The sequence below is a fragment of the Melospiza georgiana genome, chromosome 22 (genome assembly GCF_028018845.1).
Source record: "Melospiza georgiana isolate bMelGeo1 chromosome 22, bMelGeo1.pri, whole genome shotgun sequence".
Taxonomy (NCBI): domain Eukaryota; kingdom Metazoa; phylum Chordata; class Aves; order Passeriformes; family Passerellidae; genus Melospiza; species Melospiza georgiana.
In genome coordinates this window covers 11,226,814-11,243,244 of record NC_080451.1, presented here as the reverse complement: position 1 = coordinate 11,243,244, position 16,431 = coordinate 11,226,814, and the positions used below count along the sequence as shown (strand labels likewise).

The following is a 16,431-nucleotide window of genomic DNA, read 5'->3' as shown; positions in this document are numbered from 1 at the left end:
TTCTGATGTTAGGAGGGGAAAGAAGAATCAAGTTGAGTTATTGAGAATTTACACTTTGAATATTCAGAAATCCTAACATTAGAAGGAAAAAAAGGAGCCAAGTTGAATTATTCAGAACTGACACCTCAGATATTGGGAAATCTTGATATTAGAAGGAAAAAGAAGAATCAAGTTGAAATATTCAGACTTGACACCTCAAATATTGAGAAATTGTGATGTTAGGAGGGGAAAAAAGGAATCAAGTGGAATTATTGAGAATTTATACCTCTAATATTGAGAAATCCTGACATTAGAAGGAAAAAAAAATGAAGCTAGTTGAGTTATTCGCAATTTACACCTTGAATATTGAGAAATCCTGATGCTAGAGGGGAAAAGAAGACTCAAGTTGAATTATTCGGAGCTTGCACCTTGAATATTGAGAAATCCTGATGTTAGAAGGAAGAAAACAGAAACAAGTTGAATTACTCAGACTTGACACCTCAATTATTGAGAAATCTTGATGTTAGAAGGAAGGAAGGGAACTAAGTTGAGTTTTTCAGAATTTACACCTCAAGTATTGAGATAATCCTGATGTTAGAGGGAAAAAAAGGAACCGAGTTGAATTATTGAGAATTTGCACCTCAAATATTGAGAAATTCTGATGTTAGGAGGAAAGAGAACTGAAATACTCAGACTTAACACCTCAGATATTGAGAAATCTTGATGGTAGAGGGAAAAAGAAGAACCAAGTTGAAACATTCAGAGTTTACACCTCAAATACTGAGAAATCCTGATGTCAAATCCCCCTCATCACTTCCTACCTGATAAGTTCCAGTTCCTAAAAAGAAAATTGACTTGTTTTAATGTTTCACATGCCATTATTTAGATGTGTCTCAGCTCCAGCTTGGCAGATAAAGCTGATTTCTGCCAGGCACTTGCAGAGGCGTGGCTGCAGTTCAGGTAAACAATTTAATGACCTGGCAGGACCTGTTCTTGCACCTCTGAGGGTTTTTATCTCCCAGCAGGAGTTTGGGAAATCTAGGAACACTCTTTTTGCGGGAATGGATTTGTAGAGAATTCCTAAATCCACTGAGAAATCCAATTTAATCAGTCCTCTGCTCACTTAGCATCCATTGGGATTTATCCACCTTTATTTCCCTTTTTTTTTTTGCCTGCCATTGGGACCTATGCACCTTTTTTCCCCTATCATTAGGATATTCAATCATATATTTATATTTTTATAATATAGTTATGCATATATTTATGTTTCAATATATTATATATAATATAAAATATATAATTATATATTTTATATATTTATATATTAATATATAATATAGTTATATGTTGTATATATTTTTATATTTATATAAAATAATTATTATTTCTTTTTACGTTTTTTTTTGTTGTTGTTGTTTTTGTTTTTTTTTTTATATATTTTAGGTACTGGGTTGGTTTTTTTTTGTAAGGTATTATTTATATATAAAAATTCTGCTCAGAGTGGACAGAATGAGGCTGAAGGCCCAGTTTGGTGTCAGGGCTTAGCAGGGAACTGCTGAATTTTGGAGAGGTTTTTGCTCTGGATTATTTTGGGCAGGAAGGTTGGGAGCTGTAACCTGAGCTGCAGGAAGGATTTGGGATTTGGAATTTGGGGTTTTGGGTTTGGGTTGGCTGCAGCTGTCCCTGAGTTTGTCCCACAGCACTGCCACCCTCAGCTTCAAAATCAAAAATTAATTTTAATTAATTTCCTACTTACAGAACTCTCAGCTTCAATATCAAAAATTCATTTATTTTCCACTTATAATACTTCATTAATTACATTCAGTTTATTAGCTGAAAATATCTATTTATCTATTTTAGTTTATCTGGTTTAACTTTGAGGTCTTCCCACAGGGATATTTGGGGTCTTTATAAAGAGATTTTTGGTGTCTTCCCACGGAGATATTTGGTGTCTTCATAAAGAAATATTTGGGTTTTTCCCACAGGGATATTTGGGGTCTTCCCACAATATTATTATTTACAAAACTGGAAAGCTCCTGAAGTGGAGGAAGGAATGAAAATCAAATTTTGGACTCCCAGGCTCTTCTTTAGCGGTGGCCCCTTTAAATCCTGGTTTCATAACTATGAAATTTCAGCCACAGGATGAATTCTTTTATTTTAAAAAAATGAATTTTTCTGGTTTTGCTTAAAATTAAACCAGGCTTCTGCTGGCTTGGTTATCTGGAATAAAGAAAAGAGCCCTTGAAAGGGACCTGGAGTCCAAGTCTGGCTGAATTTTGAGAACAGGACAAAATGTTTTTGTGAGCTTGAGGGTTTTTGGGTTGTTTTTATTTCTTTCCTTGTTTGCTTCCCTCTCTCAAGGCTGGATTGGGATTCCAGGCATTTGCTGGGTGCAGCTCCCCAAGTGTTTGTTCCCCTCAGGGATTTCTGAGCTTTATCTAAGGTAAAGCTTTGCGCAGAAATGAGGGTGGAGGAGAGGAGGTGATAAAAAAGCAGAATTCAGGGGTTTTGTGGGGAAAAAAAGGGGGAATTTGTTCCCTTTTTGACAGCAATTCCAGGCTTGGAGGGAGGAGGGAACATGGAAAAATGAGATTTTTTTTTTTACCTGGCAGCTGCTTTTCCTTCTTTGGGGCAATGCAGGGTTAAAATCTGGGAATGGGAATTTGAGGAGCAGAATTCCCTGCCTGGAGGGGGTGGAGCAATGGGAGTTGTGTTCCTTGTAATTAATTAAGGAATTAATTGTAGGCCTTAATCTCAGGCTGTGGGGGGGATTTGGGGTGAATTGGCGGTCAGTTGGGGTGAATTGGGGGTGAATTAGAGGTGAAGAGCCAATAGTAAAATAGATTATATTAATTATAAATTATATTAATAGCAAATATCATTTGACATTATATTAATTATAAATAAACGTAAGATACAAATATAATAGATGGAAAAGATAATATTATAATTTATTATTATTGTATTAATTATAAATAAATGTAAAATACAAATATAGTCTATAATATAATAGTAAAATATATACATATTATTATATTAATTATAAATAAGTGTAACATACAAATATATAATATATAATAGTTTAAAATATAATATTTTAATTAATTAAATGTAAAATACAAATATACTTTATATAAATATAAAATAGAAATCTTAATTAATATTCTATTAATTATAAATAAATAAAATTATAAATCTTATATAGAATATGAAGTATAAATATAACACAGAAGTATTAATTAATATGATAATTATTATAAATATTATATATTTTTTCTTTATAATAAATTTATTTATTATAATTAACTAGGTATTATATCTAAATATTAATAGAAATTATCACTTTATTTTTGTTTCATTATTTATTAGTTTATTATTTTATTTAAATTTATTTATTAATAAGATAAATTAATATTGATGATATTGATAAGTACAAATAAATAGTAATGAATTATTTTATTTGTTATTTAGAAATATTAATATATACCCATGGTGATGCGTATCTCTGACACGGGGCTGATGGCCCAGCTCACGGGTGGCACATGCCAGAGCCCAGTGCTCACCCAGCCCTGCAATCAGTCCCAAGAGATCCTGTCACATCAGGGGCTGCTGCAGCTCCAGCTCCAGCGGGGTTTAACCCTTTCCCTTCTCTGGGAACTGCAGCTGCTCCCAGCTGCTGTGAGAGCACAGAGGGGCTGCCAGGACGTGGCATTTCAGGATGAGCTCCCGGGATGTTTAATGGGAATATCACACACCCTGCACGCTCAGGGGTTGTGCCAGGCTCTAGGGAAGCACCCCCAGGCTTGGCAGAGCTGGGGGATGCAGAGATCTCCTGAGCAGCCCTTCAAGCCTTGTCCTTGTCCTGCTCCATTCCAGCTCAGGGACACGCTGCTGTTCCCACAGCTCAGCCTCGGGGCACAGTGTCCCCCCTCTGTTCTCTGATAAACCCAGACTTTGGCAGCGGGGCAGGGTTTGTCCCCAGGATGGCAGAAACAGGCACCACAGTGCTGGTGCTGACCCAGCAGGAGGGGCCTCTGCCTTTCCTCTTTCCTCTTTCCTTTTTCCTTTTTCCTTTTTCCTTTTTCCTTCGCCTTCCCTCTCTTCCTTCCCCTTCCCCCCCTCCCAGATTTCCTTTCCTTTTCCTTTCCTTTTCCCTCCTCTTCTCCTTTCCTCTCCCCTTCCCTCTCTTCCTTTCCCTTTCCTTTCCCCTTCCCCACATTTCCCCACCTTCCCTCATTCCCAGATTTCCTTTTTAACTTCCTTCTTCCTCTTCTCCTCCTTTCCTCTCCCCTTCCGTCCTTTCCTTTCCCCTTTTCCACCTTTCCTCACCGATCCCTTCACCCTTTTCCTCATTTTCCTCCTTTTCCCTCCTTTCCTTTCCCCATTCCCACCTTTCCCCACCTTCCCCCATTCCCACATTTCCTGCTCTGCCCACCTGGCATTTGGGGGCCGTGGAGGCAGCAAAGTGACATTTTTTTGAGGCAACAAAGTGACATTTTTTTGAGGAGGGACATCCTGCCTTTGATTCCCAGAGTGGAATCCGAGCCAGATTGAGCCGGGGAGTTGGGAAGGAGGCGAGGAGCTCTTGATGTGCCACTGACTCATCTGAGCTGGGAGATAAAGCACGAAACTGTGGGATGGTGCCAGCTCCCAAACTGGGCTGAGAGCCTGGAAACCTCCAGGATCTGGGATGGGGGAGATGGCACAGCCAGGTCTGTGGGCTTTCATCTCAGCTCCTCAGCCTTCACCTCACCTGGCGGTGACAGGTGGGTGCACACAGGAAATCAGGAGTGAATTTTAGCTGAATGCTCAGTGTGGAGGATGGAAATGTGGGAATCCTGTGGGGCTGAGTCCTGCTCTGCCCTGGGCTTGGCGCTGGAGTTCTCCTCTGCTCAGCCCCATTCCTAAAAGGCCAGCTTTGTTCTGCCTGCAGCACAGAGGATGCTTTCATTTTCTTCCTCATCCATGTTTCCTGCCTGATGATTCCCCCTTCCCTCAACAATCTGGCTTTTTCTGTGAGCCTGGGAATGCAGGACATTCTCAGGGATGCTTTTCCTGCATCCAGAGGGGATTCGGGACCGCAGAGGGATGGGACGGGCAGCAGGAAATCTGGGAATGGGGGAAATGTGGGGAAGGGAAAAAGGGAAAGGGGAAAAGAAAGGGGAAAAGGAAAGGGGAAAGGGGGAAAAGGAAAGGGGAAAAGGAAAGGGGAAAGGGGGAAAAGGAAAGCAGGGAAGGGGAGAGAGAGCACCCACAGCACGTGAGGTACTCCCCTCCAAAAATAATCCAAAATCCCCTCCAAAATGTCCTTTCCCACACCTGGAGCACTGACACACTGATTTTGCACGTAAGGATGAATTCCACAGCCACATTCCCCTGAAAAGTGGGACTGTGCCCAGCCCCTGAGGGGAATAAATCAAAATTAGGGATGAGCAGCTCCAGGGCTTTCATTCACGCTCCCCCAGCAGCCCCATAAACTCTCACCCTTTTAGGAGAGGGTTGTGGCACTGGGAAAAAATCCCAATTTTGTGGCACAGCAAAACCCATCTGGCACCAGTGGGAAGGTGCCAAATTGTCACTTGTCACCCAAGTGGCACCAGGAGGAAGGGGCAGGGGCTTGGTGCCACTGCAGGGCTGCCTTTGGCACGAAAAGCCTTTTCAGCCCCAAACAAAGCCAGCCCAGAGGTTGGGGAGCTCCAGCTCCAGCCAAGGCCCAGAGGAGGAGGGGAAAAATGGAAAAAAATTAGAAATAAAGAGCATTTAGTGCTGAAAGAGATCCCTGCTGGGGGAAGTCTCAACAAAAGCTGCTGGAGCTCCTCCAGCCCTGTGGGTAAACGGTGCCACCAAGGTCACTTGGGGAGAAGACAGAACTGTTTGAGGCCGTTTTTTTTTTTTATTTAAATCCATTTTGGTTGTCAAAGAAAGCAAACAAATGTCTAAAGGGTCTTGTGGCACAGAATGTGTCTTTCTTCAGCTCAGGAATAGAATATTCCTGTGTTCAGGGCTGCCTGTGCAGTTCCACTCTTGTGGCAGGCATTTCTCACTGGGGTTTCCTAAGAGCACCCGGCAGCTGTGGTGCCAAAATCTTCTGCTAAAATCAAAAATCAGCTAAAATCAACTCCGCAGCTGGACTGTTCCCCTGAAAAAAAAAAAAAGATAATTAAAAATTAATTAATATTCAGTGCAGAGAGGAAGGTGGGGATGCATTCGGGGCTAAATTCCTACAGTGAGCTCAAGGTGGGAGCTGCAGAAAAATAAAAATATTCAGAGCAGAAAGGAAGGCAGGGTCCATCCAGGCCTGGAACCAGTTCCAGAATAATTTACCCAGAATAAATCCCTGCAGGGAGCTGCAGGTGAGTGGTGCTGAGCAGGTGATTTCCAGAAAATTCCAGATGTTCCTGGGGAGGTTTGGCTGGGAGTTGCCAGGGAAAAACCCGTTATCATCAGATCCATGACATCAGGAGTGCATTAGGAGGGCTAAGGAAGGATTTCATCTCTAAGCCGTTAAGTCCTGCAATAATTGAGGTTGGAAGAAACCTCTGGAGGTCACCAAATCCTCATGACCTTCCCCAAGTAGCTCCTTGGTGCAGCAGGAGCTTGGAGAAAAACACTCAAATATTGATTAAATTTAATTTAAATTGATTAAATTCCAATTCCCGACTCTTAAAATCGGAGCAGAAATGAGAAGAAAAATGGGAAGAAGAAGAAGAAAAAGGAATGGGATTTTGTGTGCATTATAAAACTCCATATTTTCTGCTGAAAACTGCCAAGTTTTTGCTAAATATTAATGTTAAAAAAGTCAACTAAACACAGCATGCAACCAAAACTCTGCAATCTTACTCATCCTGCTTCAAAGCCTTGTCTAAACATCCACCTCCAGCGTCTCAGGGAGGGGAAGGAGCTGTAAACTGACATTTAACAAATTCCAGACAGGAATTGGGGTTTTTTGGGGCTCTGTAAAAACCTCCTGAGCGCTGCTGCCAGAGCCAGAGCTGAGTTCGGGCACAGAAATGGAGAAAAGTTCATTTAGGGGTTGTGCAGCTGCCTAAATCTCAGTGAAAATGGGGGGAAACAAACACCAGGAAATGTCTGTGAAGTGAAAATAAGATTTGGGCATTAAAAAGAGGATTTGGGGTGGTGGAGCTCTGTGGGAGAGGAGCTGGAACTGAAGGATTTGGTGAAAAAATCTGAATTTTTGAGGAACCACTGGAAGGAAGAAGAGGTTTTTCATCAGGCTTTAAAAAAACCAACCAGAAGAGAATAAAATAATGAAGAGAGAGGTGATTTTGGTGTCACAGCCTGAATTTCTGCTGTTCCACCTGGAAGAATTTGATGAAAAATTCAAATTTTTGAGGAACCACTGCAAGAAGAGATTTTTCAGCAGGCCTTTGGGAAAAAACCCTGAAATGAGGATAAAACTATGAAGAGAGAGATGATTTTGGTGAATTTCTGCTGTTCCACCTGGATTTTCTCCTCCTGCTCCCACTGGCACAGCCTCCACCTCTCCATGGTGCCCTCGGCCATCTGCGGAGAGATTTTAGTCAAGATTAGAATCCAGCTTATTCCATTATCCCGGAGCAAAACCAGGAGAGCCCAAGCACTGCAAACAGCTCTTCAGTGCCATTCCTCCATTAAGAAATTGCTGTGAGGGGGAAAAAAAACCCTTTTATCCCAAGGACAGGGACATTTTAATGATGAGGTAAATCCCCTCCACACTCCTCAGCTCACAAAAGGGGCAGTAAATGAGTTATTCTTTATAAAACCTAACATGAACCTCAGGCAAGGTGATAAAACAATTCAATTTTAAATTTTTTTTTAGTGACTTAAATATGAGTGGCTTTAAAATTATTTTTACAAGCTGTTTTTCCTTGGGTTTTTCCCACTTATTCCAAATTTTGGGTGAAGCAGCAATTTCCAGAGGGAGGAAATCAGCAGGGAATGGAGATGCCAGGGAAGGGAAGCAGCAGGAGGCACAGAGCTGGAAATTGGAGAATTTAGCAATTTCTGGCTGCTCAGGGTGGTTGAAAGGACAGGTAGCAGAAAATCTCATTGCTGCAGCAGTGCCAGCAGATCAGATCCCTGTGGAATTAGCATAACTCCTGCTATAAATAGATTTATCTGGGCCAGAGCAAAGCTCGGCTGCTTTTGCCCACAGTCACCTCCAAACAAAGCAGCTCCTGGGGGCTCGGGGGCTCTTCTGGGATTCAAAGGAGATTTTTGGGGATGATCCCTCTGAGGGGGCAGAGATTGCACTGAACCAGCCTCTCCTTTTTGTGGCAGCCAAGCTACCAGCAAAAAACCTTTGCCAAAAAAGCTCTTTGCCAAAAAACCTGTCCCAAAATCTCCTCGCCAAAAAACCATTACCAAAAAATAATGGATAATGGGAAATGGGAAATGGGATGATGGGAAATTGGATAATGGGAAATGGGATGATGGACAGTGGGAAATGGAAATGGGATAATGGACAGTGGGAAATGGGATAATGGACAGTGGGAAATGGAAATGGGATAATGGACAGTGGGAAATGGGATAATGGACAGTGGGAAATGGAAATGGGATGATGGACAGTGGGAAATGGAAATGGGATAATGGGAAGTGGAAATGGGATAATGGACAGTGGGAAATGGGATAATGGGATAATTGGAAGCCAGGCCCAGCATGACAAGGCCCAGCCTTGGCAGGGGATCAGGGAATCTCACAGAGCAGGACTGTGGGGCTGCAGCCAAGGGAACACAGCCCCAGTGTGGGGCTCACAGGCAGCTGCTGTGGGGGCTGCCACAAGGGAGGGCATTGTCCCCCTGCCCAGGGAGCCCCAGGAGACAGTGGGAAAGGGGGAAAAGAAGAGAAAAGGGGAAAAAGAAAAGAGGAAAAAGAAGAGCAAAGGGGGAAAAGAACAGAAAATAGAGAGGCAGTGGGAAAAGAAGAGAAAAGAGGAAGAGAAGAGCACGGGGAGAGGCAGCTGAGCTGGAGCAGCACACGCAGCATTTCCAGCAGAGCCGCTGGAATCTGGGTCAGGCTCAGTCTGGAGCTGCCTCGTCAGCACAGCAGGGCTGGACTAAATCCATCTGTCCATCCGTCCATCCGTCCATCCATCCCTGGGGTGCCCAGAGAGCTGCCCACACCCCCAGGGTGGCACTGAGGGCACCGAGGGCATGGCACGGCCAGCAGGGCTGGGATGGGATGGGATGGGATGGGATGGGATGGGATGGGATGGGATGGGATGGGATGGGATGCGATGCGATGGGATGCGATGCGATGGGATGCAATGGGATGGGATGGGATGATGGGATGGGATGGGATGATGGGATGGGATGGGATGGGATGGGATGGGATGGGATGGGATGGGATGATGGGATGGGATGCAATGGGATGGGATGGGATGATGGGATGGGGGCTCCTGGGGGGGACACAGCCCTGGGCCACCAGACAGCCCAACCCTGGGAATTTGGCTGCCCAGGGGTTTGTCCCAGGCTTGGCACTGATCTCCATCCCAAGGGAGCCATAAATGTTGGGTTTTACTTTGGGCCTGTGCTGGAATTGCATCCCCCAGCACAGCCAGGAGGTGGGGACCGGGACAAAAGGGGATAAATGACATGGGGATGGGGGTAAAAGGATGGGGACGGGGGTAAATGGGGATAAATGGAATGAGAACAGGGTAAGAGGGGACAAAGGACATGGGGACAAGGGATCCCTTTCCCAGGGATCTGATCCTGCTCAGGAGCTTGGCAAGGATGGTGAGAGGAGGGAGCAGCAGGATGGGAATCCCAGATTTCCACTCCAGGATCTCAATTCCCAGTTCCTTTTTCTCTTTAAACTCCCAAGGTTATCCCGAATTTCCCCTCCTTACCCTCACACACCTGTGGCTGTGCCCTGAGCTCTCCCAGGAGGAAAAATCCCTGGAATTCAGCAGGGCCTGGGCAGGATGGGGCTGCCATGGATACTGTCACCATGGAGCTGTTGTCATGGTGACCCTGCTGTGGATGGAGGAAAGGGAAAGGGAAAGGGAAAGGGAAAGGGAAAGGGAAAGGATTCCCCTCTGAATTCCTACTGGAAGGTTTTTTTTAGGAATTCCTCACTCACCCAGTGAGGTTTATTCCCCTCTGAGTTCATTCTGGAAGGGATTTTTTAGAAATTCCCCACTCAGTGGAGTTTATTCCCCTCTGAATTCATTCCGGAAAGGGTTTTTTAGGAATTCCTCACTCAGGCGTTGCCATCACAAGGTACCAGATCTCTGCTCTGACTGTGGCACTCCTGATTTATGGTCCATCCAAAAGGGGAGAGTTTGGCAGCTGGGAACAGCTGGGAACAGCTGGAACAGCTCAGGGGAGCTCCAAACCCCTCCTTTCCAGCTGGGAGAGGCTTTTGTGGAGATTTTAGGGTGGGAGAGGCAGAAATTAGCCAGAGCTGGAGCTGGCAGAGGCGCAGGAAGAGGGAGGGAAGCTTCCGGAAGCATTCCTGCTCCTGCTGCAGGGATCTGTGCCCTGGGAGCTGGCTGGGATCCCACTGGGATGAGCTGACTCGGAGCTGGAGCTGCTCTGGGGCAGCTGGGGAAGGGAAAATCCCCAGGATGGTTTTTAGATGGTGACCGAGAGAGGCTTTATGTATCATTTTTGGTCTAATTTTCTAATTTTTGGCATAATTTTTTATATAATTTTCGATTTTTCTGCATAACTTTCTGCCTAACATTCTATTTCTCAGCATCATTTTCTGCCTAATTTTCATCATAATTTTCTGGCCTAATTGTCTTTATAATTTTCTTCATAATTCCCTGCATCATTTTTGGCTTAATTTTCTATATAATTTTCTATTTTTCTGTGTAATTTTCTGCCTAATTTTCGTCCTAATTTCCCGCGTCACTTTTTACCTAATTTTGTATTTTTTGACATAATTTCCTGCGTAATTTTTTGCCTAATTTTGTATTTTTTGTCACAATTTCCCCTGGATCCCTTTCCCAGTGATCCTTTCCCTGGATCCCTTTAGCATGCAGCTGCTCCTGGCTGGAACTGGAGCCATAACGAACTCACAGCTCGTTATCTCTGGGGCTATACAACCATTCCTGGTGGGATTTTGGCCACGTTCTGGGTGATTTTTGCCATTTCTGAGCCAATCCAAATGCACAGAGCGGGGCTGTGGGGATCTCTGAGGGAGCTCAGCCTCGTCTGGCAGTGGAAAGGGCTTGGGGGGAGGCCAGGGATTGTTGTGCAAAAAGAAAAAGGAAAAAATCCTGGCAGGGCTTCAGCAGGAAGGGAGAGCGGCAGGAAACGCTCGGGGCACGGGGCCAGGACAGGCTCAGGCTGGGACAGAGCTTCATTCAGAGCTTTTTGGGGTGAAAAGAGCCAGTTCTGGGACAGAGCTTCATTCAGAGCTTTTTGGGGTGAAAAGAGCCAGTTCTCGGCCAGTTCTGGGACAGAGCTTCATTGAAATCGTTTTGGGGTGAAAAGAGTCAGTTCTTGGTCAGCTCTGGGGGTAGAGCTTCTTTCAGAGCATTTTGGGGTGAAAAGAGACAGTTCTTGGCTAGCCCCGGGGACAGAGCTTGATTCTAATTATTCAAATATTCATTTTGGGGTGAAAAGATTCACTTCTTGTCTGGGCTGAACATGTCTAGGGTTTGTTCAGGAGGCACAGATGGGATGGGATGGGATGGGATGGGATGGGATGGGATGGGATGGGATGGGATGGGATGGGATGGGATGGGATCCATGGGATGGGAATGGATTGTCATTCCCACATTCCTCCAGGATGGAGCAGAATTGGGACAGAGCTTGATTCAAATCATTTTGGGGTGAAAAGATTCAGTTCTTGGCTGAGTTGGGTTCCTGCAGATCCATGGGATGGGAATGGGAATGGGAGTGGTGGGGAGCAGATGTGGATTCCCATTCCCAGATTCCTCCAGGATGGAGCAGTATTGGGACATCACCTTATTTCAATTATTTTGGGGTGAAAAGATTCAGTTCTTGGGTTGGGTTGGGTTCCTGCAGCTGGGAGAGGCTGAGAGTCCCTGGGATTTGCTCAGGCGGCACAAATGGGATGGGATGGGATTTATAGGATAGAATGGGAAGGAAATGGGAGTGGGATGGAATGGGAATGGGGATGGGAATAGGGATGGGATGGGATTTATGGGATAGAATGGGAATGGGGTGGGATGGGAATGGGAATGGGGATGGGGTAGGATTTATGGGATAGAATGGGAATGGGGTGGGGTGGGAATGGTGAGGAGCAGACATGGATTCCCACTCCCGGATTCCTTGGGGATGGTGCTGAGGTGGCATTTCCTCATCCCTGAGGAGTCATCCCAGGTCCCCAGGCTGCTTGTGTAACTCTGCCTTTCATCTCTGACACGCTGGGAGCAGTGGGAGGATGGAAATTTGGGAGTGGAGCTGGCACAGCCTCAGCTTGCCAGCAGTGAAACTGGGATTCCTCAAGGGAAGCAGGATCTGTGGGATCTGCAATTCCATCAGTCAGCAGGAAAAGGACATTTTAACCCCAAAAATCTGGTGCTGTGCAATTCCTTCAGTGAGCAGGAAAAGGATGTTTTAACCCCCAGAAATCCAGTGCTCTGGAATTGTATCAGTTAGAAGGAAAAGGACATTTTAAATGTCCTTTAAATCCCCAAAACCCCAGGGATGGACTTGGGCATGGTGTGCCCTTGAAGGGTGGGAAATCAGGGGTTGATCAGGCCCTGAGATGCAGAAAGAAAAATCCCTGAGCAGCAGAGCCAGGTGTGTGGGAGGGTTTGGGATTGAATTTTGGGATCTTTTTGCTTTCCACTCCCAGCTTATCTCAGAGTTCCTCTCTCCAAGCTTCCTTAGGATATAAAAGTACCTGAAAAATGCTGGATAAATGTAATTTTCTTTGCTTCCTGGATCTCCTTTACAACCAAATAAATCACTGGGATCTCTGCCCTTGCATTCAAACCCTTTAAACCTTTTCCATCAAGCCCATACCAAATAAAAAGCTCCAATTTTTTGCACCTTGTGTTCCCCAGCCCCAAAAACATCTCCCTCCTCCACAGAGCCCAAATTTATCCATGGGTTGGGATAAAAATAGGCAGTAAATTATAGATGAATAAATCATAGAATAGATGAAGGAAGATGAACATAAATGAATAAATGATAGAATTATATTAAATTACAGACAGGAAATCTGCTGCCTGGATTGCAGATTCCACAATGGCTTCCCTGGAAAGACAATGATGCCCAGGAAATCCAGCTCTTCCCTCTTTTCCAGCTGCTCTTTGTGCCCAGCTATCAGCAGCACGAGGAAACCGAGTGGAAAAATTGAATCTGGCAGCAGATGCATGAAGGCACACGAGCCCCAAACCCAGGCACCAAAAATAGCTGAAAGAGGGGGGGAAAAACCTGAGAAGAGCCTTTTTAACAATTCCTTTTCTTTCCAAAGCTTTGCCCCCGGGCACAGCCACGCTGCTGTTTGTGCGTGTGGGAGGCAGAGCAGAGTGGGAGAGCTGCTGTTTCTTTATTTTATATTTCTTTGGTTTGTTATTCCATGGAAAAACTCCCTTTTTGTTGTTGTTTTTTGGCTGTGTTTTCCATGTTTTCCAAGGGCTGGTGGTGGCCAGGGCCCTGGGCACTGAGCTCCAGCCTGGATTTCATTTTCCAGGGGGTTTGGAGGGAGTTTAGGAAGGAAAAAAAGGGGTAACCCAGCATTTTTTTACTGGAGAATATTCCTGGGATGAAGACAGCCAGAGCCCGAGACACAAATCCTGATGGTTCCTGCAGGAATGTTGAGGATTGAGGGTGTCCTGCCCTTTTCCTGAGAGCAGGACCAGTTCATGTCCCTCCAAACCCCATCCCTGCAGCTGGCACATGCTCAGGGCTGGGATTTTTCCAACTTTGGCTGGAATATTTCAGGAACCAGCTTTTAAAATCCTGATCCCACAAACCTGTGAAGCTCCCTGACTAAAATTAGGATTCCAAACCCTTGGTGGTGTGAGGTTTGACCACATTCCCAGGTGTGTGGTTAAAGAAATCACCCTCTGAGTGCTGTGCCAGGGAACACCCTCAGCTCTGCAGGGTTTGCTGCTCTCTGCCCTCCCAAAATCATTCCAGGAGCACATTCCTGAGCCTGGGAATGCCTCCTGCAAGTGGCTGATGTCATGTTTGCCTCGGAGAGGGAGGCCTGGTGACCTTTGCAGCTGGGCTGTGACAGCTCCTCGCTGTCACATCTGCCTGCTGACGTGGAAAAGGAGCAGATCCCAAAATCCTGGAGTGGATTTATCCCTATCCAAGGACAGCCCCACGTGTGTGGAGGAGCTTTTCGGTGTTCAGAGGCCCAAGGGCTGCTCTGTGTGGGTCTCAGGGGTGGTGCCTGAGGTTTAAAGGTCATAATTCAGCACTTCAGACAGCCTGGAAATGGGATTTGGTGGTGCTGGAATGAGGAATTTGTGCCTGGTGGGGCTGGATGGAACAAGGGTTATCCCTGTGTCAGTTAGCACTGCTGCTAATTAACAGAACAATGCCACTAAATGAATTTGCTGGGGGTGTCTTCCCAGCCCTAGAATCATCTGGATCATCTCCATCTCTTTTCCCAGCCCTGGACTTCGTTCCTGAGGGATTCAGCGCCAACATCCCAGTGGGAATAGCGAGTCCCTCAGCCCCTCTCTCTGATCCTCCTCATCCCTTCCTGGCCTCCTACCCAATCATCACAAGCCGCCAATTAATGATTCCTTGCTGCTAATTAACGATTCCTCCTCGCTGGTCTGTTGCAGGGCAACCATCGATGAGGTGGAAACGGATGTGGTGGAGATCGAGGCCAAGCTCGACAAGGTGAGGGCAGATTGTGGTCTGAAGGACACTGCTGGATCCCCTGCTCAGGAATGGGGTCCCTCCAGGTGTCCCCTAAAATCTGAGCCCATTTCCAGCCGTTAAATTCAGATTTAGCACCCCAGACCTGGGGCCTGGCAGGTGTGGTGGAGATGGAGGCCAAGCTTGGCAAGGTGAGGGCAGATTGTAGTCTGAGGGGGACTGGTGGATCCCCTGCTGAGGAATGGGGTCCCTCCAAGTGTTCCCTAAATTCTGAGCCCTTTTCCAGCTCATAAATTGATGTGTAGCACCTCAGGCTTGTCCCCAGGACTCCTCTGAGCTGGGATAAGAGCTCTAGTCCAGCTCCTCCTGGGACAGGCTGTCCTGTCCCAGGGTGGGATTTCATCCCTGTCCTGGACTGGGATTTTACCCCTGTCCTAACCTGGGCTGGGATTTTATCCCTGTCATTTCCTGGGCTGGTATTTTACCCCTTTTCTTTCTTGGGTGGGATTTTGTCCCTGTCCCAGGGTGGGATTTTCCCTCTGTCCCACCCGTGACAGTTCCCAGCACAGCAGGAACGGGAAGGGCGCCTGTCCCAAAGCTCTGGGCTGGGTGTGGGACAAAGCCAGGCTGGTCTAAAGCCCGTGCTGAGCTCATGTCTGTGTGTCCCCTTGTCCCCATGTCCCTGTCCCCATTTGTGTCCCACGTGTGTCCCCCTGTCCCTGTCGGCGTGTCCCCAGCTGGTGAAGCTGTGCAGTGGCATGCTGGAGGCTGGCAAGGTTTACATCACCACCAACAAACATTTCGTCAGCGGCGTGAGGGACCTGTCCCAGCAGTGCAGGAAGGACCAGATGATCTCGGTGAGCCTGGGGGGGCTGGGGGTGCTCAAATTCCTGACTGGGGGGCTGGGGGTGCTCAGGGGGCTGGGGATGCTCAGATCCCTGTTCCTGGCTCAGGGGGGAAGATCCCTGCTGCTGGGAATGGATCACAAATCCAAGCCCCTCACGCTGCTTAAGCAGCCACTGAAAATGAGATTTGGTGGGAAATCAGAGTGAGATCCACTCAAAATGAGATTTGTGTTTGGAGGGATGCAGAGAATCTCATAATACCAGGCTGGGAGGTCAGAGATCCATTTAAAATGGGATTTGCTGGGAGGTCAGTGTGAGATCCATTTAAAATGAGATTGGGTGAAAGGTCAGGCTGAGATCCACTCAAAATGAGCACTGGAGGGAGATCAGAGTGAGATCCACTCCAGCTGAGCTCTGCAGGCAGGTCCAGGCTCTGCAGGCATGCTGGGCTGTGCAATGTAGGTCAGTGAGCAGCAGGGATTTGGGAGGTGAGCAGCCCACGCAGAGCTGCACACGTGGAGCTCAGCTCTGCACTGCCAAGGAAAGGCTCCAAGGGCTCAAAACCCTCCCGGCAAGGACCAGGGGCTCCTTAGAGCCTTCCTGAGCCTCCGCCCAGCCCTGGCAATGAGGGGCAGCTGCTCCTCTTCACTGCCAGGTCCCTTCGCCTTATTTATTTTTATTTTATTTTATTATAATTTTATTTTATTTTTATTTTTTATTTAATTTTAATTTTGTTTTCTTTTTAAATTTTTATTTAATTAATTAAATTTATTTCATTTAATTTTTATTCCTTTTTTACTTGTATTTTATTTCATTTTTATTGTATTGCATTTTACTGTATTGTA

The 16,431-nt window shown here is 46.0% G+C and overlaps 1 protein-coding gene across 1 annotated transcript in view; it reads left to right on the top strand.

The window, feature by feature from the left end:
* The window catches only part of ACAP3 (ArfGAP with coiled-coil, ankyrin repeat and PH domains 3), a 36,902-nt gene that overhangs the window by 2,935 nt on the left and 17,536 nt on the right, over window positions 1–16,431 (top strand). The window contains exons 2-3 of the mRNA XM_058039310.1: window positions 14,705–14,762; window positions 15,479–15,598. Coding sequence (XP_057895293.1) covers window positions 14,705–14,762; window positions 15,479–15,598 — 178 coding nt within the window. The remainder of the gene's footprint in view (window positions 1–14,704; window positions 14,763–15,478; window positions 15,599–16,431) is intronic.